The sequence below is a fragment of the Chelon labrosus genome, assembly GCF_963514085.1.
Source record: "Chelon labrosus genome assembly, chromosome: 12".
In the NCBI taxonomy this organism is placed as follows: Eukaryota; Metazoa; Chordata; class Actinopteri; order Mugiliformes; family Mugilidae; genus Chelon; species Chelon labrosus.
The window spans coordinates 12,687,766-12,712,247 of NC_140345.1; the positions used below are offsets into that span (position 1 = coordinate 12,687,766).

The 24,482-nt window shown below is 39.9% G+C and overlaps 1 protein-coding gene across 1 annotated transcript in view; it reads left to right on the forward strand.

Annotated features, from left to right (window-relative positions):
• The first annotated feature begins 4,263 nt into the window (after positions 1-4,263).
• Positions 4,264-24,482, forward strand: part of LOC311496400 (dynein axonemal heavy chain 11) — a 35,374-nt gene continuing 15,155 nt past the window's right edge. The window contains exons 1-54 of the mRNA XM_084556257.1: positions 4,264-4,704; positions 4,857-5,000; positions 5,140-5,333; positions 5,417-5,606; positions 5,695-5,794; positions 5,923-6,134; positions 6,312-6,533; positions 6,608-6,775; positions 6,934-7,050; positions 7,132-7,269; positions 7,368-7,483; positions 7,572-7,767; positions 8,070-8,174; positions 8,305-8,700; positions 9,120-9,452; positions 10,014-10,268; positions 10,362-10,531; positions 10,608-10,830; positions 10,998-11,114; positions 11,200-11,286; positions 11,371-11,529; positions 11,782-11,865; positions 11,994-12,152; positions 12,249-12,371; positions 12,782-12,904; positions 13,659-13,883; positions 13,961-14,052; positions 14,132-14,258; positions 14,363-14,512; positions 14,596-14,829; positions 15,827-15,958; positions 16,395-16,555; positions 16,644-16,800; positions 16,909-17,054; positions 17,146-17,262; positions 17,352-17,490; positions 17,701-17,793; positions 17,863-18,057; positions 18,134-18,211; positions 18,298-18,430; positions 18,548-18,675; positions 18,981-19,129; positions 19,217-19,367; positions 19,474-19,605; positions 20,099-20,272; positions 20,865-21,069; positions 21,318-21,483; positions 21,725-21,827; positions 22,233-22,472; positions 22,557-22,718; positions 22,820-23,013; positions 23,145-23,307; positions 23,763-23,886; positions 24,029-24,171. Coding sequence (XP_084412383.1) covers positions 4,486-4,704; positions 4,857-5,000; positions 5,140-5,333; positions 5,417-5,606; positions 5,695-5,794; positions 5,923-6,134; positions 6,312-6,533; positions 6,608-6,775; positions 6,934-7,050; positions 7,132-7,269; positions 7,368-7,483; positions 7,572-7,767; positions 8,070-8,174; positions 8,305-8,700; positions 9,120-9,452; positions 10,014-10,268; positions 10,362-10,531; positions 10,608-10,830; positions 10,998-11,114; positions 11,200-11,286; positions 11,371-11,529; positions 11,782-11,865; positions 11,994-12,152; positions 12,249-12,371; positions 12,782-12,904; positions 13,659-13,883; positions 13,961-14,052; positions 14,132-14,258; positions 14,363-14,512; positions 14,596-14,829; positions 15,827-15,958; positions 16,395-16,555; positions 16,644-16,800; positions 16,909-17,054; positions 17,146-17,262; positions 17,352-17,490; positions 17,701-17,793; positions 17,863-18,057; positions 18,134-18,211; positions 18,298-18,430; positions 18,548-18,675; positions 18,981-19,129; positions 19,217-19,367; positions 19,474-19,605; positions 20,099-20,272; positions 20,865-21,069; positions 21,318-21,483; positions 21,725-21,827; positions 22,233-22,472; positions 22,557-22,718; positions 22,820-23,013; positions 23,145-23,307; positions 23,763-23,886; positions 24,029-24,171 — 8,763 coding nt within the window. The 5' untranslated portion in view covers positions 4,264-4,485. The remainder of the gene's footprint in view (positions 4,705-4,856; positions 5,001-5,139; positions 5,334-5,416; positions 5,607-5,694; positions 5,795-5,922; positions 6,135-6,311; positions 6,534-6,607; positions 6,776-6,933; positions 7,051-7,131; positions 7,270-7,367; positions 7,484-7,571; positions 7,768-8,069; positions 8,175-8,304; positions 8,701-9,119; positions 9,453-10,013; positions 10,269-10,361; positions 10,532-10,607; positions 10,831-10,997; positions 11,115-11,199; positions 11,287-11,370; positions 11,530-11,781; positions 11,866-11,993; positions 12,153-12,248; positions 12,372-12,781; positions 12,905-13,658; positions 13,884-13,960; positions 14,053-14,131; positions 14,259-14,362; positions 14,513-14,595; positions 14,830-15,826; positions 15,959-16,394; positions 16,556-16,643; positions 16,801-16,908; positions 17,055-17,145; positions 17,263-17,351; positions 17,491-17,700; positions 17,794-17,862; positions 18,058-18,133; positions 18,212-18,297; positions 18,431-18,547; positions 18,676-18,980; positions 19,130-19,216; positions 19,368-19,473; positions 19,606-20,098; positions 20,273-20,864; positions 21,070-21,317; positions 21,484-21,724; positions 21,828-22,232; positions 22,473-22,556; positions 22,719-22,819; positions 23,014-23,144; positions 23,308-23,762; positions 23,887-24,028; positions 24,172-24,482) is intronic.

Here is a 24,482-nt window from a genome sequence, read left to right on the forward strand (position 1 = left end):
TTTGGTATGCAAAAATGCTCTCCATGTATCCTTGCTCCGTGTTAGCCAAAACATTGATGAGATTAATTTGCATTTATGGAGTGAATGATTACACAAGTACACTATATGAGGAATAGAGGGCCCAGCTCAGGTTAAGGCTGATTGACAGCAGCATTGTCTCGTGGGGCTTCACTTCATTTTGAGGAGTCCAAAGTGACCCCATGCTTTATGGCTATGGGGACAGTGCCAGTCTCTCAGGATGCTGATTAAGTGGGATAAACCAGCCCCTCACGCACAAGTGGAATGGCCATCCTCAGGGGAGTCCCACCTAACTGCTTGGACCCGGCTTCACCCCACCCAGCCTTGTAAGACACATACCACACACACAGACATCAAGAAGTGTAAAAGCATCTTACGTCTTATTTAGCAGACGACATGGATCAAACTACTTGTGCACAGCCTCGAGGTCTGTTTGGATTCATTTAGTTTAATTATCAAGAGTTTATTTCATCCTACAGGGCGCTTAAAGTAGAAGGTTTAAATCCAATCCTAATGCATGGCATATGATCTAATACCTATGTGTGTGAACTAACTGAACAATGGGGATTGTACGACAATTGTAAGGTAATGGGCGCCCTTAAAGCTTTTGTTTCTCAGGCGAGGAACACTTAAAACAAGCCTTTCAAGATAAACGGCCGGCTGTTGTGCTGCGGCTTCCCCTGTCCCCCAGGACAACATATCCATCACCAGATGCCCTCGGGTGTGTGGGCTAACAAATTTGTTCATTCCGGGGCTTACATAACACCCGAAGAGCTTTAGCGCTATCTTGTAGGATTTAGCGTGGTCTGCCAGCAGAGATCCCACTGTCAGGTTGATTGCGCAGCAGTACCGGGTTTTTAACATTGACTCGTTCAGGCTATTATTTGCCACCAACACATCGAAACTAGTTTATTGTGTCTGTGTTTCCGGAGACAGACAGGTGGAGCAAATAACTTATGACGGCATGACTGACAAGATATTATTATTTAGTCAATGCGATCAATTATTATAAGGACGGGAGGTCACCAAACAAGAGGCGCACGCTGCGCGCTCCCCTGCCGACGTGTCTGTGTATTTAAATGTGGGTTACAAATTGGTTTTGGACTTTTGTCAACCAGCTACTTGCCTTTTTTTCTCCACTGCGATTGTAATATTAAAAACAAGAAACATTATCTATCTATCTATCTATCTATCGATCTGTCTATCTATCTATCTATCTATCCATAAATAAAGGTTTAAGTTGACAAACATTTTTTTTGTTTCTCTGCTGCATCTCCATGTCCCTCGGGCTTGTTTGAAGATCATGTCAAAAGAGAAAAGCCAGTGCCCTCTACAGGACGCCACTGATGGTGTCAGGGTGCACACCATCTCCAGCTTTTTATTTTTTTTATTTATTTAGTATTTCACTGTTTTAGCTTTAAAATCAGAAGAGCAAATAATGCGTTTCCTTTCCAAATCTATCTCATCTGCAGATCTGAGAGTCAGGTTGCTCGACGTCCACAATTACAAAGTCCTCTGAGAGGAATATGTGATATTGTGCCGTGTAAAAAAAAAAAAAAAAAGATGCAGATATTTTTCCTCAAGATAATAGTAATCTGGTTGCCCAAACTCAGCTGAGTCCTGTAGAGGGGGCCCTTGTGGTGTGTGCTGTCTGCTTGAGGTCAGATGTAGCTCGCAGTCGGCTCCAGTTTACCTTGTGTATGTTACAGCAGGATTTAGTCACATCTCTGTCTTCTATATAATAATGAACTGATGTAAGCAACTCTATTTGCTCAAAGGAAAGCATCGCTTTCAGTAAAATTATACATAGGCAAGCTTGCGAGTATTGCTACGATCATTCTGTATTATGTTTATCAATTTTTCTTCTTGAATTGTGGGCCTTTTGTTTTATCACTGTGATTAAATGGTTAAAAATGTAATGACTATTTTGAAATGTGTGAAATAAAAATTATAAACAGCCGTAGGATAATAATTGTTTTCTTCATGAACCTCTAAAACGTCCTTCTTCATGCTTAGATGTGGACTGTTTGCCTACTGAGGAAGTCGCACATAACTTGCAGTAAGTAGTCACAACTAAAAACATGTCTAATTGTAGAGAATTTGGAAAGATCACTCACCCTAGTGCGTCTTTGTGGTTTTATGTTACAGAGATATCTTGGTCCTGAATAGGAATCTGTGAATAATCAAACAAATGAACTGATTTTAGACTCAGATTAAACATTTTTTATTTATTTATTTATTTATTTTACTGCTGCGTCTTGGATTGACTGGCCTGTCACAATGGGGCGCTGTTTTCTGATTCATCTCGAGAATCAATACAGCATCATCAACAAAACTCTGTTGACAATGCCAGTCATTGATGAGATGCTTCACATTACAAATGTTCCCTGTGCGATTTCTGAAGGCCAAAAGACAAAGTGCAACAAACGCAGTAACTAGAGATTGTTAAACAGAGCTTCAATTACCGCAGTTTAAACCATCTAAAGTGCAGTATTATTAAAAGTCTGATTTCAGAGAACATATTTTGCACCATGTCAGAACACCAATTTTAATAATAGAGAAGATAGCTGCAAGTGATACATTTATTTTAATATTGATAGGCACTGTTGTTGCAGCACTGCGTAGAAAGCATCAGATAGAGATATTAGGAAGGCTAGCTCAGCAGTGCAACAAGTCTTGGCAGGGAAATCGTCGAGGTGGCATCTACAGTGCCAGGTTTAAACAGTATTGTTCCCTTAGAAATGATTTCCGTTTGCTTTGAGAGGCTACAATCTGTCTTACACACATTGTGCTTTAACAGCTTCTAAAACCGAGGCAGCTGGCTGAAAGTAAAATCCAAAACATTTCGTTATTTGTTTGTTTCTTTATTGACAGCGAAGACATACTATGATGAAGAAATAGAAAAATACATGTAGAGCTATAATTGTACATATGGATAGCAGGATGTTGACCCTTATTCCCTCTCCCTGTGATGATTGTGATGATAGTTTTATAATCATGTCTCATTTAAGGCTATTAAAGTTTTCTGGTCTTTAGCAAATTGAATGACTCATGTTCTCATCCATGTTAACATCTGTGCTGATTTTCACAGTAAAATGAGTGTGTGGATTACATCAGAAGCCATCTCTATCTTAACTGCTTGAATGCATTGCTTCTAACTTGTTATTAGCACCATAGCAACAGGCAGGCAATCTCTTCCCCGTAGGTGGTCTTGTCATTGTTAGTGATGAGGTCCAAAACGGTAGTGCCACCTGCAAATGCAAGGAGTTTGTCTCTCTCTCCTCTCCTTTCCCTCTGAGCATCTGTTCCTTGTGAAATACAGTAGAAAAATGAACTCTACAGAAAGAAGCACATTTCCAGAATCTGCATCAACGGATATCAATACTTTTGCCAAATCCTGCGTAGCATCCCATGTCTCAAATGTGTTTATACTCTTTAAAATACAAATATTTGAGTATTCACAAATAGGCCAGGGTACTATCCAGCTAATTAAACCTATCAGCAGCCACAAAAGTACAATTTTCTATATATATTAAAGCCTGCTCAGAGTGTCCAGACCTCTGGGCTTTTCTGAAATGTGGTCTATAGTCCCTGTAAATACCAGTTGCTGGGTACAGACTGGTGCTGCTAAGACGACAGACAAGTCACACACACACACATCACATACATTTTACCACAGTCTGTAGCTCCAACACACACCTCCTCCTCTTCTATCCAGTCCTGCTATAAAAGGGGCCACATACAGTATGTGCACCTATTTAAACCAAGAGTGTTTCACTTACCGTACATCCTAATACATTGTATTACTGGATAGGCAAAACTATACAGGTAATGACACATATTTCAGTACATTTGAATTAATCTATAATAAGGCCATTCCTCTCAAGCTATGCATCTATCCAAACTGAAATACTACTTTTACAGTGGTTTTTTTTTTTTTAGTTTTTTTGTTTTTTTCATGTGGAATTTAAATATTCAAATGCACTTTACCAAAAATGTTAAGACTTCCTAGTTTTGCAGTTTCTAGTTTCTGCAAGCCACCAAGGATTTAGTGGAATGCAAATTAGAGTATAAATATAATATATACATTAAGCCCCTCTGTCTGGAAGGTATTACTGCAATTTAAAACAATGTAAAATCATATATTTAGCAGTAGCAGGCATAGTTATCGGTACATTAAAGTTATTTTACCCGGGGGGGAAAGAGCTAGCTAAACACAGCCACATACCTGGCAGTGATTGACGAGAGTGGGTGTTGCTAGGCAACGGAACGCTGAAACGTCCCCGCGACTGCGCAGAGCTCACCCCAGTCTCCTGTAAGACAGGCAGATTTTTGCCACTTTAAAAATGATTGTCGCACGAAGTTAATGGATAATTCAGAGGCAGGTTCCCGGAGCTGTCACAAACAAGTGGGCTTTTGCGCGTTTTGTTTACGGGACTTAATGCACGTCACGGTCCGAGGGCGGTCATGTCCGACGACGAAAGCGTGCCTCCTTCCTTCCTTGAGGACGCCAGAGTGAAGTTCGTGGAGGAAAAAGTTTGTGGGTTACTGCGAGTACACCGACAGACATGGGAGAGAAGTGCTGCCAGCCAAGAGTTTCAAACTACTTTGAAAGATTTTTTTGAGAAAGAGTCAGTTGTATTTTTCTGTTCAACAAAAAAGGGTTGCCTGCTTGCTTGTAATGAGGTATGGCCGTGGTGTTATTCTTAGCCTAGCTTATTTAAACTATGTAAGCTAGCTAAACACCAATACATGTTGATACTGATGGGTTTAGCATGACATATTTCATTTAAATGTCTTATCTGTGACGAAACCGTGTCTTATTAATTCAGATGCAGGTCCCACCTGTTGCTCAAAACATGCAAATCTATATCCTTAAGAAGAAAGTTGTTCCCATCAGCTCAGAAAACTACACCGAACTCCTGCTTTTTGGCCTTTTGTCTCCACCACCTTTACTGCAGCTGTCATGCACAATTGAGCAGGTAATTGTCACATCCTTCGTCCACAAACTGTAGCTACAAAAAAAGTATTTATTGAATGTGCTATCAGTTATTTTTTAATCCAGATATCTAGCCTGACTTCATGGCTTTTAGGTGAATTTAATCTGTGTCTCTTCACGAGGTGTGTGTCCCACTGCTGTCAAACAACAAAAACCACCAGATGTGGCCAAATCTGGTGTCCGAGGACATCATTCGACACGCCGAGAGCATGTGCAGCAAGACATCGGTTGTTCGGGGACAAGTTTTAGGGAAAACTGTTCTCCCTATCCCAACTTCAACAGATTGGATAGAAAAATCATGTAGCACCTTTAAAATGTAAGAAAACACACACACACACACATCCTACTTGATCTTTGTTTACACTGTAAGTAACACACGGCTTTTATTTTCCCATGCAGGTGTGACAGCTATGATAGGGCTCTGGCCCATGCCCTAGAGACCCAGGTCATTAACTGGACAAATCTGATCCAGAAAATACTGAAGGAGGATTCACCAGACCTACTTGTAACAGGCTGTAATCCAGTGCCCAGAGCAGAGCTGAAGTTTTGGGCTTCCAGGAAGAGCAATATAGAGAACATTTATCACCAGGTTTGCTTTTCCTCCCAGTTGTAAAATATAATTTAATTTATCTTCATCTCTTTACATTGTTAAAGTGCTCAAAAACTTTTGCGTGCAGCTTCAGAGTCCTATTGTTCAAATGATGACGGAGGCGTTAGAGATGATGGAGAGCAGTTATCATCCAACAATCAAGACTCTCATTGGAAATGTGTTTAATGGTAAGACCAGCTGGTTTCTTTCTGAAGAGGACATACAGCATTTTGCATCGTGTCACATGTCTGAGGTATAACATAACGTGATTACCAAAATGTATTTTCTCTTTTCTTATGCTTTTTCTCCAAAAAAGCATTTCAAGAAGCTCAGGACATTGACCTCTATCTACAGCCACTAAATGCACAACTGTCTCAGCTTGAAAAGGAAGGATTTCCTCACATGGAGGCATATATTCCTGCTCTTTTTCACATGCTCTTCCTTATCTGGACTAACTGCCGGTCTTATCAAAAACCAGCACGCATTGTGGTATTACTACAGGAACTCTGCAACCTGCTCATTGAACAGGTTAGAATTTTCACTGGAAAAAAACCCTTGTAGCTCTGAATTGCATGGAGGGTTGCATTTGTGTTGAAATTTGACACATGTGCATGCTGTTAATGTCAGTCAGGCAACATTACTCTAACTTCACATGTTGATTGTCTGCATGGGCAAATTCACAGATATAAACCTTTCACCCTGTAGGCTTCTACATACCTCTCTGAAGATGTGCTCCTCAGAGAAGATCCAGAGGAAAGTCTCCAAATGGTAAAAAGGGTGATAAAAGTCTTTAGATGTTTCAAAGACAGTTACCAGACCCAGAGGGAGAGGCTGGCCATCCAAGTGAAACACGCACCCTGGGATTTTCCATCTGCCATGATTTTTTCACGTTTCAACCAGTTCTTTGATCGCATGCTACAGCTGGAGGTGAGGTCAGATTTTTGTTTGTGTATTAAGGTGTCACTGAGGTTGCTTTTATTTTATTGTGACTTTCTTTGCAGGACTTGTTTGAAATTATGTTGGACTATCAGAGGATGGAAAAGCTGGAATTTGGTGGAATTAAAGGAAAACTCTACACTGAGCATGCTGCTAAGATGCACATGGAGTTCTGTAATCACTGTCAAGCATTGAAGCACAGTAAAAACAGCCCACTTGACTTCAGCTCTGAGGTGAAACTGTCTAAAAGTATTGTTAGTGGCATCTGTATTGCTAGTTAAGATTGATCAGCTACTGCATAGATCATGTAAAACCTTTAAAGAGTCATAATGCACAATTTTGCACCACTGTCCATCATTAAATATTGTTGAATTGTTGTTTTTGCTCTAAGGGTTTTGAAGAAGAGTATACGGATTTCAAGGCAAGGATTGTGGACTTTGAATGCCGCCTTGCCAGCCTTCTGTGTTTGGTTTTTAAGGATTGCTCAGGACTGGAATCAGCTTTAAAAGTAAGCAAGACTGGGTACTTGCGTTATCTTAATTGCATTACTAATAACTGTAAAAGTTTTAATAATTCTTTTGGCCCACAGATGCTAACTGTTGTCGGACCCTTCCTAGAGAAAAGACAAATTAGACAGATATTCAGTCCAAACTTCCGTCTGCTTCAGCAACACTTCAGAGAAGAACTGGAGAGTTGTAAACGTCTGTTTAAATTCCAGCTCAATCAGGTGGTCTTTGCTGAAATTCGATATTGCCAATATGCATTCAGTGCACAATAGATTTTGTTAATGCCGTTTGTTTTTTTACGTTCTCACTTTGTCTGTAGAGGGAGAGTGCACTGACAAAAAACATGGCGCACACATCGGGAGCTTTGAAGTCGGCAAAAATGCTCAGAGAACGCATTAAAACACCATGGGAAAAAATCAGATTACTGTTTGACATGTCAGTAAAAAACTTCTTAAAATACATCAAACGCTTACTAAAATGATTCACATACATATAGCAACACTGTTTATACATTATTTTCTAGGCATGCAGAAGGTGTGGAGATGGCAAAGGAGTATGACACGTATGTGGAGATGTTGAATTTTCTGGACCAGTATGAGAAGGACGTTTACTCTGACTGGTGTAATGGTTTGGAACAGGCCTGCCTGATCAACTTGAACCAGCCACTTATCTCCAGAATTCCCTCATCTGGCTTGATCTCCGTCAACTTCAATCCGAAGGTAACTGAAGTCATGTGGATACCTTCCAATGCTCAAAAATAACCATCTTGCTCTTGGACTAATGTAGCAACATTTATTTTATAAGAATAAAACTATTTGGATGCATGCCCCAAAGATCCTTAAGTTGGTTTGGCAAAAGAATAACAACTGAACTGTAGTCAGTTATTCCTTGACTCAAGCTGTATTAAAAAAATGTCCATACAGTTCTAGTTATTACAGTCTTTAATTGAGATTAAATATTTAACCACCACCCAACTGTGACTACATACATGAGTTAATTACTATTTCTTTTCGTCTATCAGCTGACTGAAGTCTTGAAAGATGTGAAGTACATTCAGACTCTCAGTGAGATCAACATCCCTGCAGCTGCTCTGACTGTTTTTGAGAAGCGTGACATGTTCACAAAGGTAAGAAAACACTGTATGTTACACTATAGGCTCTCTTACACACATGCCCACCTATCTGAGTTCAACAATACGCAACACGTCTGTTTCATTATCCTTTGCATAGCCTAATACATTTTCTCCACACTTCCAGTATATGAGCAGTTTGCAGCTGTTAGTACAGTGGTACAACAAGCTGAAGCAGACAGTGCTAGAGGTGGAACTTCCTCTAATCAGAACCGAGCTGGAGTCTATAGACCTGCATTTGACAAGAGCCGAGACCAGCTTGACATGGCAGGACCAGGATTGCTGGAGCTTTATCAGCGCAACCAAATGCCTTGTCCAAGACCTTGTACATCGAGTCAGCAGAGCCAAGGAAAACTGTGATTCCATTCACTCACTGATGAAGGGATGGAGCAAACAGGCCATGTTTGGCAAAAAGGACAACAGGAAAGGCTCACTCATACAGCTGGAAGACAGGGGCGATGGTGTCAGCAGGAAGTACAGCTCCATGAAGAAGGATGGAGACTTGATACATGAGCTGGTGCAGGTGTGTATAGCTGGATTTATGATAATCACTCCAATGCATTATAGATTTTGCTTGTGAGGCTGTGCTCTAAGTACTATAAAACATTAAAGCGCTGGCATGCTTCCAAAATGGTTTGCTTTAAACATAATCATTTACATGCAACATGTTTAAAATTTGTAAAACCTTTTTTTCTTTACATTTACTTAATTTCATAATTTTTGGTATAATAACATATTTTAAAATCTTACATCTATATGTCCTGCCACATTTACAGTATATGTGCCTATTTTCTGTTATTTTGATATAACTTTGCAATAAACACACTTTATTACATACTGTCCGTCACAATCAACTCAGATAAAAAGGGATACTTGTAAAGAGCCTCAACATTTGACAAGATTTTGTGTTAAACAATGCTTCAATGCCCTATATTTAATCAGGAGAATATGGTCCTCTTCCATGCTGACCCTGCATCAGGAGGATGGCAATCTTACCTGGAATATGTGGACGAGATGGTGGTGGAGGGGCTCTTCAGTTACATCAGCCACTCCCTTCAGTTCTTTGTCGACAACATGGAGTTGTGGGCGAACCAGGCCCCTCTGTTTGAGGCTCAGTTAATGCTGAATGGATCGGGGATGACCTTCCATCCCTCAATGGAGCGAGAGGCAGGCGATTCCCTCTATGAGCTGGTAGAGGGACTGGTTGGAGATATATTCAAGACTTCAGTGAATATCAAGAGAGTGGCTGCTCATCTCAGCACGGAGAGTTATCAGGTACCTTGCTTGTGGTTGGAAAGTCAACACAGGTGAAAAAGATCCATAACAATGTTTAAAATGGCAGTGTTTGGATTGAAACACATCACCTGATCGAGTGTTTTGTGCAACACAACGTGTGTTAGAAGGACTCCGGTGACTTTTGGATTGCTGTCTGCCAGACATATGAATGGTCAATGTATGTTATTGTTAATGGTAAACGTCAAACTTTAAACTTGCTCATACCACGACAAAGATTAGCTTCCCTTTATTTAAAGCAGCAAAACAAATGCAGTACCCATGGTTTGTGACAATAGTCTTATATTATAGACAGGTAAACTATAGACTGGTTGGAGTGTTTTAACTAACTGAGTTTGTCAGACTTTTATTATGTCCATGGTATTATCGAGTACACTTTCTATTTAATATTCTTTATCTGTGAGTTGCTTTATCTAAAATAGATCTCTTACTGTACTAAACTTACCTAAATTATAGTGTATTCTTCTACAATTGGTAGATCTTTAATGTCATGTAATGTATCAGGATAACCTATCTATAACCTAACCTTAACCCCTCTTACAGGATGTAATGGAGGGCATGCTAGATTTGTCAGACCTGAGACAAGAAATAATGGAGCACGTGGAGAATGTCCTGAAGAAAGCGATAAATTACCAGAGGAAGTTTGATTGCTACACCCATCTATGGCAAGATGACAAGGCCGAGTTTCTCAGACAGTTTCTCCTGTATGGACATGTACTTACAGCTGAGGAGATGGAGGCGTTAAGAGCTGATGTGTTACCTCAGACCCCCCCAACAATCAGTAGCTTCAAAGAACAGGTGAAAATCCTTCTTTTTTAACTCCTGAACCATATTTTTCTAATACATGGGATTTTTTTTATCGTATTTTCTGCTGTTGCCTTAATTTTACAGATTGATCACTATGAGAATCTGTATGCTGAAATATCGCTGCTTGAAGACTTCAGAGTGTTTGATGGGTGGTTTCGAGTGGATATCAAGCCCTTTAAAGTTAGCCTTCTTAATACTGTAAAAAAGTGGAGCTGGCTTTTCAAAGAGCACCTCTTGACATACGTCACCAACAGGTAAAAGTAATTTCTGCGTCGCTCTTCAGTTCAGACCTGTAACGTAATTTGTTCTCACTGTGCATTCTCCACTCAGTCTTGATGAGTTGCAGAAGTTTATCCGAACCACCGTTGAAGGGCTAAACCATCCTTTGGCTAAAGGGGATCGCTGTGGCTTTGTGGAAGTTATGAGTCACCTGTCTGCTGTCAGAGACAGACAGAAAGCCACTGACAGGATGTTTGAGCCTCTTAGAGACACAGTCATCCTCCTGGAACGTTATGGAGTGACCATACCAGACCAGGTCTACTCTCAGATAGAAGTAAGGACTAGAAAGGGTAGAAAAATTAAAATCTTACCTCTTCTGGCTGCTGACTAATATAGTATAATCCATTGATAATTTATTTATCATTTACAAGAAACAAATGAATACTGTGTATAAATATTGTGTACTAAAGTTTGAAATAGTCAAAATAATTATCTTTACAGGAACTCCCTGAGAAGTGGAGTGGAGCTAAAAAATTGGCTTTAAAAGTGAGGCATGAGGTGGCACCCATGCAGAACGCAGAAGTGCTGGTTTTACGAAAACGATGCATGGATTTTGAGGTGAAAGTTCATAATGCATAGTATCAAAGCGATTTTATGATTTCCTCCCAAGTGGAGAACCTGACAGCATCTCTTTGTTTTTCAGGTAAAACAAACCAGATTCCGTGAGATGTTCAGAGCAACTGCACCCTTCACTTACAGTGCCGAACGTCCCTACGTTAGTCTGGAGAAAGTAGGAGTTTAACTGTTGCTTGATTATATGATTAAAATAATATTCCACTCTACACTTTGCATGACAACTGCCATGTTTTTCTAGTCTGAAAGGGCAATCCGGGATATGGAGAAGGAAGTAGCAGAGCTACAAGAGTCAATAAATCTATTTGAGGTTACTATTCCTGACTACAGAGACATCAAACTTTGCAGGCGAGAGATCACAGTCCTCAAAGAACTGTGGGACATTGTTGTATATGTGCAGGTAGGTATCTTAATTCATATTGTTTTACACACACATACATATATATGGTATTATTCTTAAGGAAATTGAAATACAGCAGAATGCCTCATCACCCTTACACAATAACACAATACAATACAATAACCAAATGACTTGACCTGCATGTCCTCTTGGTGATTGTCTTTGAGCCTTTGAATACCCTGTAGCCTCTAAACGTCCCCATTAAGCACCCTCAGCCCATTGACCCCTCTGCACGTGTCTTTATCTATACAGAGCAGTGTGGAAAACTGGACAATGACCAAATGGAGGCAGATAAACGTGGACCAGATGGATGCCGAATTGAGGAGGTTTGCCAAGGTGAGGTCACCAACAGTGCTACATCACACCAGCTCATCTCTCCTGCTGTCTTGCTGTCATGCACCATTGCTGCTTGTAACAGATGCCCCTAATAACTAATTATGTTTACCTACCTTCTGTTTGTGTAGGACATACGGAAGCTTGACAAAGAGGCTCGCTTTTGGGATGTGTATTCTGGATTAGACCTTTATGTAAAGAACTTGTTGACGTCACTGCGGGCCGTGAGTGAACTACAGAACCTGGCAATACGAGAGCGCCACTGGGTGCAGCTAATTAGAACAACGCAGGTGCATAAATACTACCAGCAGAGGTCTTACAATAGATCAGCATTGTTGTCTTGCATGATACAAACTCTAGACTTAACTCAAATTCTTTTTGAATAGATGGAATTCACTGTGACGGACTGTACTACTTTGGAAGACCTTTTGGGTTTGAAGCTGCATTTGTTTGAAGACGAAATTCGCAACATTGTGGATAAGGCAGTCAAGGAAATGGCCATCGAGAAGGTTTTTTCTTCAGTTATAAGTAGATCATAGATCAAACTCTTCAACAACTTTTTCTAGCCATAATTACGTATTATATTATGTAACACAGCAATACTTACCACTATAGCACTTTATAGCAAATGTATTTGCCATTTGGATGTTATCATAACCATTATTTATTACTGCTGTATTCTTTAATGAGAAGAGAAAGTTGCTGTACAAACAATTAGCAGTACTTGAAATCCATATCTACTTCAACACTTGAAAGCTGAGGACTAGAAACTGAAATGTCAATGTTTTACCTTAAGATACATATGAAAAAAAGTAATGATAAGGAGCTAGAAGCCAACCTTAAGGACGTACTACTGTACTAATACAATAGGGAATACATTGTGCAGTCTTAAACCTTACATGTTTTCCTTTTTTTCCAGGTTGTAACAGAAATAAACCAAACTTGGGCATCAATGGATCTTTCATATGAAGAACATTATCAAACCTCTGTACCACTTCTTACATGTGATGAGAATCTCATTGAAACTCTTGAGGATCATCAGGTAGATATCTAACTTTTTTTTTTATTATTTGTAACCTCATGAAGAAGAAAATGCATAATGGCTGTAAAGCACAAGAGCTTGCTCTCAAGATCAGTTGTCTGTGAGAAGCACTGATAGTTAAATGCTGAATAGAGACAAGAATGCAGAAGGGGCTGCCCTGTCTGGGTGTCTAACAGCACAGCTGAGAGTAAAGAGGTCCCTATTGAGTCCTTAGATTTATAGCTGCTGGTGGACACAGGCATTGTTGCTCCATGGCGGTCTTTGAACGTCAACACCAGATCCATTGGGGGGTTACAGACAGCAATTAGAAGTCTTGCCACTTTAGTGATTCCATCTTTGTTTAAACTGTCTGTTTCCCTCCCCCACTTTTTTGTGACTTGGCATGCTGATCAGGTGAAATGTTTTATGACTCGTGATTTTTTTGTAGGACTGAACATTAATTGAAATTTGAATATGGATTCACAAGATGTAAGGAAACATGCTTGCTTGATGCAGTCTGCTGAAAAATCAGATCAGATCCAGATTCTTGTACAGATCATCATTTTTGTATTTTTTCATTGAAAACAAAATGTAAACAACACAATAAAGACTAAAACTGTGACTCATGTTGTCATTGCAATATTTGTCAGAATAATCACTATGCAATGTTCTTCTGCTTATCATTCAGCCCCAAGGTCTTCTTATTGACACATGGCTGTAAGTATTGGATGCATTCCCTTGGATGTGCTCATTTCTCTATGCCCTTATCCTCAAGGTTCAGCTTCAGAGCATCTTTCAGAGCAAGCATGTCGACCACTTCCTGTTCCAAGTAGTGGAACTGCAAAAACGTCTGACTGTGGCTGACTCTGTGCTGATGGTTTGGATGGAGGTTCAAAGAACATGGGTCTACCTCGAAAGCATCTTCAAAGGCTGTGATGACATTTGCCAACAGCTGCCTGCAGATACACACAGATTCCAAGCAATAGATGCAGAATTTCAGGTATGCACGTTAATTGTGTAGTTACACCAATTCCTATGGTGACGTTGTTGTAAACGTGTGGGTTTTGATTCTTTCAGGAGTTAATGTTGGACAGTGCCAAGACTGCAAATGTCATTGAGGCCACCAACAAACCTCATCTGTTTGAGAAGTTAGAAGATCTGCAAAAAAGGTTCATATTTATTTCATTAAACTGTCATCATATACTTTGGAGTATTTTGCTCACTAATTCTGTGCCTTTTTTCTGACAGACTGGCATTATGTGAAAAAGCTCTTGCTGAATACCTGGAGACAAAGAGACTTGCCTTTCCACGATTCTACTTTATTTCATCTGCAGACTTGTTGGACATCCTCTCTAAAGGGAATCGTCCCAGAGAGGTAGTTTTATGTAGAATTTCCATTCATCATTATTATAATATAACACTATTGTTATTTTTGATGTATTAGACATGACAAATGTAATGACTGATCATCTTTTGCAGGTGACTGTCCATCTCTCAAAATTTTTTGACATGTCAGATCTTGAGTTTGAAAAAGACGAACAGCTGGATAATCCTAAACTTGCTGTGGGCATGTACAGCAAAGAGCGTGAATATGTCCCATTCCAGACTGAATGTTGCTGTTATGGGCCGGTAAGCTCATATTTAGTATCAAAGAATGTCAGTAAGCTACCACATTTAATAAAATAACATAACAACTGATAACAAAACATTAGGTGGAGGCATGGCTTTCTTGCCTTGAGGAGTCAATGAAGGAATCTGTCAGGGGTCACCTGTTTGAAGCCGTGTCTGTGTACGAGGAGAGACCCAGAGAGCAGTGGATTCTTGACTTCCCCGCCCAAGTTGCTCTCACTGGATCTCAGATCTGGTGGGGCAATGACATGGAGCTTGTGTTTAAAAGGCTGGAAGAAGGATTTGAGTCTGCACTAAAAGACTACAACAAGAAACAGGTACTTTTATCATGCAAGAGTATAAAGATGTCAGTTAAATGCAGCTCTGTAAGTAGTGTCACTTTTTGTCATTTATAAATATTGCAATTGTTTCCATTTGCCTGTAAAAGCAGCTTAAGTAAACTGACAGAAATATCATATTTCCAATGCATAGACTAAACATAGTTTTCCATTGTTTGGGGTTTGACTGGAGCTCTTTTAGACATCCTCTTGTAGCTTCCTGCCTCTGCTATAATTTCATGGCACCTGAAGGGAAAATTGTGCATCTGAGTGTTTATCTCACAGAGTTTAACTTCTAATATGGTGACAGTATATAGCAGTAGAAATGCAGCCAATATGATTGAAATAATACTGCATTCAAATAAATACTGCAATAGCTTATCCAAGATAATTAAACAGTTAATTGCAATTAGAAAAGTCGTGATTCTGACGGATCTAATCACCAAGTATTTATAGTGTATGTTGTTTTCCATATTTTCACATTTTACACAATGCAGTTATAATTACATCAGAGTCAGTGACCTGAGCTGGGCTTGTGGACCTTCATTGCGGGCTATGCTCACAGTTGTATTATCGCTCTTGTCAGTTTCATCAGCACTATTAAAGGTTAACACGTCCTTGGCTGCTGTTTGAATAATCTCTCTCCCCCTTCAACTCACTGCACTGCACTGATTGGATCTGCTGTCATACTGGACCAGGGACAAATTACATCTAGTGATGTTTTACTCAAAGCAAGAACACAAGACTTTTGATTGACTTTAAAGTACACAGGGTGTACACTCACGTACTGTCTGTGTACGATGTTGTAAGATAATTCTAACTTTAAGGTCTTTGAATACTTAACAGTACAACTGAGACAGGAAACTTGAACCAAGCTTGAACCATTATATCAGATAGATTCCAGTTCAGTCACTCATATTCATTGAAATGAGTGATCACCTCTTTATTTATATCTGTTTATTCCCCTGCATTAAATTCAGTCTGCTTTTCCCCACAGATCTCTCAGCTCAACTTGTTGATTGGCATGCTGCTTGGAGAGTTGAGCTCAGGGGACAGACAGAAGATCATGACTATATGCACTATTGATGTCCATGCAAGAGACATTGTCGCCAGCCTCATTGCTCAAAGGGTTGACACATTTTAATCATTCCATGATTAGCTTTATTACAGGATTTGCTTCGTTGTATCAGTGTGTGAAAGAACACATCACTCTGTTTAACATTTTTTAAGGTTAGGATATAAGTTATTAAAATTCAGAAAACCTCTGGCAACTGTTCAGTTCTTCATTTGCAATGCAGATGCGGCAAAGACCAAAATATTGAGTTAATATTTGAGATTATAAAACAGTACGCTTGAATAGGAACAGCAAAATGTATTTAACTGCAAAAGCGAAACAAGAGAAGCACAACTTATATTTTGGTAAAATGGATCACAATACAGTATAAACTGTAAGCTTAGACTAAAACCAGAAATTATAACTATTATGATCCTCATACCTGCATATAATATTTCTTGTGACAAACTATTTCAGTTTGATGTTTGATGGCAGCCATGTGTGTTCACAGGTCACCACCTCACAGGCCTTCCAGTGGCTTTCCCAACTTCGACACTGCTGGAATGAGCAGCTTCACCACTGCTATATTAACATATGTGATGCTCAATTCCTCTACTCTTACGAGTATCTCGGAAATACACCTCGTCTGGTGATCACTCCCCTGACAGACCGGTAACATTTATGCGTACATTCAGTAGACCCAGTTCACTGCACAACATACAGTACAGCATCGCTAAACAAGTGCTTTTGTCAAATACAGGTGTTACATCACCTTGACTCAGTCCCTTCACCTGACCATGAGTGGAGCCCCAGCAGGCCCTGCTGGGACAGGGAAGACTGAGACCACTAAGGATCTTGGCAGAGCCATGGGTGTCATGGTGTACATCTTTAATTGTTCCGAACAGATGGATTACAAGGTGTGAAATTCAACAGATACATTTTTGTACTGACTTAGATGTCTTGATAATGTGATGATGTAAACAAATATGTTTTAATGCCAACTTTATTGTTTTGTTTGTGTTAAGTCAATTGGAAATATCTATAAGGGTCTGGCCCAGACTGGAGCATGGGGCTGCTTTGATGAATTCAATCGTATCCCTGTGGATGTACTGTCTGTTGTAGCAGTGCAGGTCAAAACCATTCAGGATGCCATTCGCTCTAAAAAGAAAAGGTGAGTAATTGAACACTTGTAATTGAAGTATTAGTCATGTAGCAGTGTGAGTTTAAAAATGTGTTAACATTCTATGTATGCCACTTCATAGGTTCCTCTTCCTTGATAAAGACATTGTCTTAAAACGCTCAGTTGGGATTTTCATCACTATGAATCCTGGCTATGCAGGAAGGACAGAGCTACCTGAAAACCTTAAGGCTCTTTTCAGGTGAGAAAATAAAATACGACAACTGTCTTCATAGTGTGCCTTTACTCAGCACAGAAATCATTGTTTGCACTGTCTGTGTTCTGCTATAGGCCCTGTGCGATGGTGGTGCCCGATACTGAGCTTATTTGTGAGATAATGTTGCTAGCAGAGGGCTTCCGAGGTGCTAAGCTTTTAGCAAGGAAGTTTATCACTCTGTACAATCTCTGCAAAGAACTGCTCTCCAAACAGGTAGGAGAAAAGCATTTAGTAGCACTGGTATATTTCACAATGTTGGATTACAACATGGGGCAGCGACAATAAATCTTTTCAGCTATACCTCAGGAGCACAGTGAAGCATGAAACCATTCAATAAATCTTATTACTTTGTGGGATATGATTAATGGTAAGTATAAACACAGTAATGCTCATCTTTACGTTCTTTTTTTGTTTGTCTTTTAGGACCACTATGATTGGGGCTTGCGTGCCGTCAAGTCTGTTCTGGTTCTGGCAGGGGCACTGAGAAGAAGGGACAAGATGAGACCAGAGGAACAGGTGTGTTTGTCGTCTCATAGTCACATAAGAGAGAAGCATTTTGTTATTTGAGAGTTCACTAATTCTTAGGTGCTGATGCGCGCATTGCGGGACTTCAACATGCCTAAAATTGTGACTGAGGATGTGCCTATCTTCTTGGGACTGCTGGGAGACCTGTTCCCTGGCCTGGAGGTGGAAAGAGAGAGGGATTGCGAATTTGAAAAAGCCATCCGGAAGACCACACTGGAGTTGCGACTGCAGCCTGAGGAGACATTTGTCCTCAAGGTTTGACACAAATTGCTTTATACCTATCTAAACAAGAAAGAATGAGTCTTCCTTTACACATCCATACTTTTGTCAGGTGGTGCAGCTGGAGGAGCTGATGGCAGTGCGACACTCTGTCTTTGTTGTTGGAAATGCAGGGACTGGAAAAAGCCAGGTTTGATTTTAAAGCCTTGTAAATGTAGATGCCCAGCTGACTGTTGTTTTGTAACATAGGTGTCAAATGTGACATATTTTCAACAGATACTGAGAGTTCTCCATAAAACTTATGTAAACTTGAAGAGGAAGCCTGTATGGAATGACCTCAATCCGAAGGCAATAGACAGAGATGAACTGTTTGGCTTCATCCATCCTGCAACTCGAGAGTGGAAAGATGGTGAAGAGAAATTGATTTAAATTAAAGAACAGCTTAGAATACAAGAAACAAACTATCCGTAAATAGCGCCTAAACCTTGCAATGTCTGTTCTTGGTATCTCTCAATTTCTTTATAAGGTTTGCTTTCATCACTGATGCGAGAGCAGGCAAACATCTCCCACCTTGGGCCTAAGTGGATTGTGTTGGATGGAGACATTGATCCGATGTGGATTGAATCACTCAACACAGTGATGGATGATAACAAGGTACCTCCCCCCTGTTCTCTCGTACACTATTGTACAACACATAGCAACCAAGGTGGTATAGGCAGAAAAAGATTTTTCTTTCCCCCTATCCTTCAGCAATCACTTCCTGCAGTGTGAGTATTTGGAGGCCCTTTTCCAGTGCAATAAATCACATTGTTGCAGTGATCGTGTGCCTTCGAAATATTCTGTCAAACCTGATGAGATTTGGAAGTGTTTTCTTATCGTTTGTGTAGAGTCTTGTCTGCCATATTGACCGTTCAGATGTCATAGTATTTGGAAATATAACAAACAATAATATCTTTCAGGTCCTGACTCTGGCCAGTAATGAACGTGTGTCGCTTACCTCATCCATGAGACTTGTGTTTGAAATCAGTCACCTAAGGATGGCCACTCCTGCCACAGTGTCCAGAGCGGGGATCCTCTATGTTAACCCACAGGACCTGGGCTGGAACCCGTGAGTTACACAGAGCACACTCTTTTTCTTTATACATTTCAGTTTAAAGCTGTTGCATTATCTTCTTTATTCTCTAATGTTACTCAGGTATGTTACTAGTTGGATTGACCAACGAGAACGCCAGACAGAAAGGGCCCACCTCACCATACTGTTCGAGAAGTATGTTCCACGTTGCCTAGAACAGATGAAAAACTATTTCAAGACTATCACTCCTATTCCAGAGAACTCTATGGTGCAGGTACAGTACATAGTGCAAACACGTACAGTGCAATGATTTTTTTTTTTCATGTGCCTTTGCAGTCAGAAAATTGCATAATAATAATAATAATTTTGTTCCCATTCAGACACTGTGCACTTTGCTTGACTGCCTTCTAACACCAGAAAATATTCCACTTGAGTCCCCTCGTGAGATCTATGAGACCTACTTCAACTTTGCCTGCATCTGGGCTTTTGGTGGGGCCCTTTATCAGGATCAGGTATTTATTTGGTTTAATAAAGTTGAGGATGAGATTTCAAATTTTCTTTATATAGCAATCATAAGGACAAGTTGGATACATGAGTTTTGGCATCACAGTGCAGAAGTCTTTGTGTTAAAATAAAATATTTCTTGGACAAAAAATGCACAAAAAACGTAGAAGTTGTCTTTCAACAGAAATTCAAAATTTTTCACAAAAAAATGTGTATCTGGATGCTGGTGTTGCAGGCAACATTGTGGCCTATTGGAGTTTGTTTATATTCCAAGTCATAGTCAAACTAGTTATTGCTCCATTTTCTTGGCTTTTTCTACTACCTCTAGTTCTCAAAAGGATTCAGCTAATAAAGGATGATGCTCAACACATTACCTTCTGTTGTCAAGTGACCACGAGTGATAAAACCACAGCTGTCAGTCATTTGGACTGATAGGTGGGTTGTCCAAATTAAATGATATGAATTAAATCTGAATTAATTATATCTTTGTCCATTGTCCAGCTCTATGATTATCGGGTAGAGTTCAGTCAGTGGTGGACCAAAGAAATGAAGACAGTGAAACTGCCAGCACAAGGGACAGTGTTTGACTACTACCTTGACCATCAAACCAGGCGGTTCCTGCCATGGAGTGATACTGTACCTCCATTTGAAATGGACACTGGTACACCATTGCAGGTGAGAAGACATAAATGACTTTAACTGCAGGAGAGCAGGACCCTTGAGAAAGAAACTTTTCAAAGTAGCTTGACTTATAATCACATTCACAGTCACAAGACACAACATTATTAAAGAAAAATAACCAAAAATGGACAATACAGTCACATTAAAAATGTATGTATGCCTCAGTGAACATAATAAGAGAGGGTAAAGTCACATCATGAGGTTATGGCAGGGGTGCTAGAATGGATGATAGGCTTGCCACTGTGTCTGATTACCATCTACTACTCCATATACCAGACTGTGTGGGGGTGAAGGCATGAGCAACAAGGCTTGAGCTATCACCCACGCTCTTTTGTCTTTCTTTATGCTCCTGCGTACAGCTGTGAATGCTCCAAAGGCTCTTGCTGAGCCATAATTAGTGGGGTTTTGTTCTGAGCAAATGATGCTATTATGACAGAATAGTTGTGGTGTTCTGGGGAAATACAAGAAATTATAAATCACATACAATTCACTGAACACATGTCTGTCAATAAATCACACTCAAAGAAAGCCATAATAACCATGTATGTTTCTGTTCTGTGTCTTCCTGCTGTTTCTATGATTGCAGGCTGTTCTGGTACACACAGCAGAGACTGTGCGTCTTCGATACTTCATGGACTTGTTGCTGGAGAGGAGACAGCCAGTGATGCTTGTGGGGAATGCTGGAGTGGGAAAGACTGCACTTGTCAGGAACAAGTTAGATTGTCTGCCAGAGAGTTACACGACCACAAAAGTGCCCTTCAACTACTACACAACCTCCCTCATGTTGCAGGGTGAGGGATTTTTGATTGTTCTGTGATGTAGACTGGCACATCAGGCACACAGTAGCACCATCTGCTGGCAGTAATTAAATTCAGCGAGGATGGAGGGGACAGTAACTTCACCTACTCCACATTATTTCAGTCACTACTTTAGTCATAAGACATCCTCATATTTCCAATGCTGATCTGACCAATTTTAATTGTTATTTGTCTTTATTTAATTAACTGTAGTTTAGTTTAACCTTTGATTTCTTTTGCAGTGATCCTCGAGCAACCACTAGAGAAAAGAGCAGGCAGAAGCTACTGCCCTGTAGGCAACCGGAGGCTGGTCTACTTTATAGACGACATGAACATGCCAGCTGTTGACAGTTATGGAACAGTGCAGCCTCACACGCTTATACGCCAGCATCTGGATTATGGGCACTGGTGAGAAGACCTTACCCACACCAACACAGTGTAATTTAAGTCAGTTAATCTGCACCCCATGTGATACTTTTTGTCTTGGCTTGGTTCCTCATTTTGGAAATGGAAAACTATCCAAAAAAAAGTCTTAAACAGGAAAAAAAAACATATTAAGTAATAGCAAAGCAGTAAATTTATGGAATGGAAAAAAATCAAACTCAATGAATAGGTGGTAAACATTTATTTAATTTCCTTCTCGCTGTAGGTATGGCAGACAGAAACTGACACTAAAAGAAATACACAATACCCAGTATGTTGCCTGCATGAATCCAACTGCTGGGAGCTTCACCATCAACCCCAGATTACAGGTATGTTTGTCAGTAAAAATGACCGATGTTTGCTTAAAAGAAGGATCATACCAGCTTAATTTATTGTGCAGTACACATCTTACCATCTATTGTGGGTTCACAGAATAATCCTTGTAAAAGTTTTAAGTATAGTTATGAATTAATTATAAATTTAAGAGTCTGTGCGTCAACTTGAATTAGTGACTAGTCTATTATGTTGAAGAAATTATCTTAAATTTCCCATGTGGTTTGGAGTGTGAATAAATTATACAACACAGCGCCTTATTCTAAATATACTAAATAACATCATGAGGATTTACTTATGTAGCTATTACTGCTACTAAAACAACACTGTAGTGTGTTTAAATACAAGCTTGTTATATTCTTACACGTTTTGAAATTTGCCTATGCCTTTCCTCTCTGCAGAGACATTTTTCAGTTTTTGCAGTGAACTTTCCTTCACCTGCGGCTCAGATGTCTATCTTCAGTCAGATCCTGAGTGGCCATCTGAAGCAGCAGATCTTCAGTCCGCTTGTTCAGAGGAGCTCTGCATCTGTGGTCCAAGCTGCCATATCTCTTCATCACAAGATGGTTCACAACTTTCTGCCCACAGCCATCAAGTTCCACTACACATTTAATCTTCGACACATATCTAATGTCTTTCAGGTAGTGGTCATAGTAAGCAAATTTCAAATAATAGCTTAATGAGTCATAAGTGAAATAATCATATGTTCGCTCTGCGCTATTAAGGGCATCCTCTTCTCTGGGCCTGACAATGTGAAAGAGAGCACTGACCTGGCACTGCTGTGGCTTCATGAGTCCAGCAGAGTGTACTCAGACAGACTGGTAGATGCCAAGGACCTGCAGCTTTTCCGGAAGCTCCAGATAGAGACTGTGAATGAATGCTTTGAGGTGCATATTATGCAGATTATGATAAACAGAATAAATCGAATCCACTGCTGCCCTTCACCTTCAAGAACAAATGATTTATTATTTTGCTTATCCTCTTCCAGGGATTGGAGGAAAAAAAGGTGAAAAAGCAGCCCCTCCTCTATCTCCACTTTGCCCAGATGGGTGAGGAACCCTCCTATGCTCCTGTCATAGACTGGTCCACACTCAGGACCATCCTGACAGATGCCTTGGAAAGCTACAATGAGCTCTATCCAGCCATGAATCTAGTGCTGTTTGAAGATGCCATGCAACATGTGTACGTGTAGCTGGTTATTTATAATAATTCTAACCTATAATGAACATTTGGAGACAATATATCAGTAAATAAAAATAATATTACAATAATATGAATCATTAGAGGCATAACAAAGATTGTGTTGTTACCAGCTGTCGCATCAGTCGTATCCTGGAGGCTCCAAGAGGTCATGGCTTACTGGTTGGGGTTGGGGGCAGTGGGAAGCAGAGCCTGACTCGTCTGGCTGCCTACATATCCTCTGTGGAAGTCTTCCAAATCACTCTGAGCAATGGTTATAGCATCCAGGACCTCAAGGTAAATACTGATATTGCTCATACTGTAACTTGCAACCAATACATAAAATATAGTATGACTTCATTAAGTTTTGGTGCAAAGTTCCCTTTAAGTGAACTAATGTAGTTAAAATCGGCAAGCATGGCCCCCAAACAACGCTGTGATAGTTATTTTTTTTTTAATTCCCAGATTAGTTCTCCTTCTGCATGCAGGATATTGTTGTAATTCTGTTTTGTTCAGCTTCTCCAGTGATGCAGGAAATAATTGTCAGATATTATTAAATGCTACTGGGAAATATTTTAATATCTCATTGATAAGGAAGGTTTATCAATTTAATCCTTTAATGGCCTCTTTAAATATCAAGCGGTTATCATGGGATTTGTGCTGTCCTATTGATTATTGTATTGAGCCAGATGACTCCATGTTAGTGTGAACACTATAGGCGTCCATTCATGGCATGTGTGGTTTTTGTTTAGATGGATCTCGCCAGTTTGTTCCTGAAGACTGGAGTGAAAAACCAGCGCGTGGCTCTGCTCCTGACTGATGCACAGATACCTGATGAGCGGTTTCTGGTCATTATTAACGACTTACTGGCATCAGGTCAGACTCAAACTCTATAACAGTCATACCCCTTCTTTCAGCTATGTCTGAATGACACAAACCTGTTTAAGTATTAGATGTAATTTTCACAGAGTGCATGTTCATTGCTAGAGTCAGTCTAAGGTTGTGTCTTTCTCTCCAGGAGAAATTCCTGAGCTCTTCAATGAGGAGGAAATTGAAGGTATTGTGTCTGGTGTGAGAGCTGAGGTACGAGGCCTTGGACTTCTGGACAACAAGGAAAACTGCTGGAGATTCTTTACAGACCGAGTTCGACTACAGCTCACGGTCTGATTTTCTTTTTTAATTCATTCTGCTACTTTCTTTCAATCCACTAGTGCGTTTAACTTTATTACTCTGGATATTATTTTTTTTGCTCTTCCATGTAAACATTATTTTGACTAAGTAATGTATCAAATCCATTTGTCATCAACATCTGAAAAGGAGAAAGCCTTGACAGTTTTGGTTTTATAAGGGTGGTTTAGACTAAAAACCGACACAATGAATTTAGCAACAAAAACTGAAAATGCTAATCAGATCACTAGTGCTCCAAAGATGACATTAGGATCTCATTCAAAGCAAGAAATTAATGAGGAAAT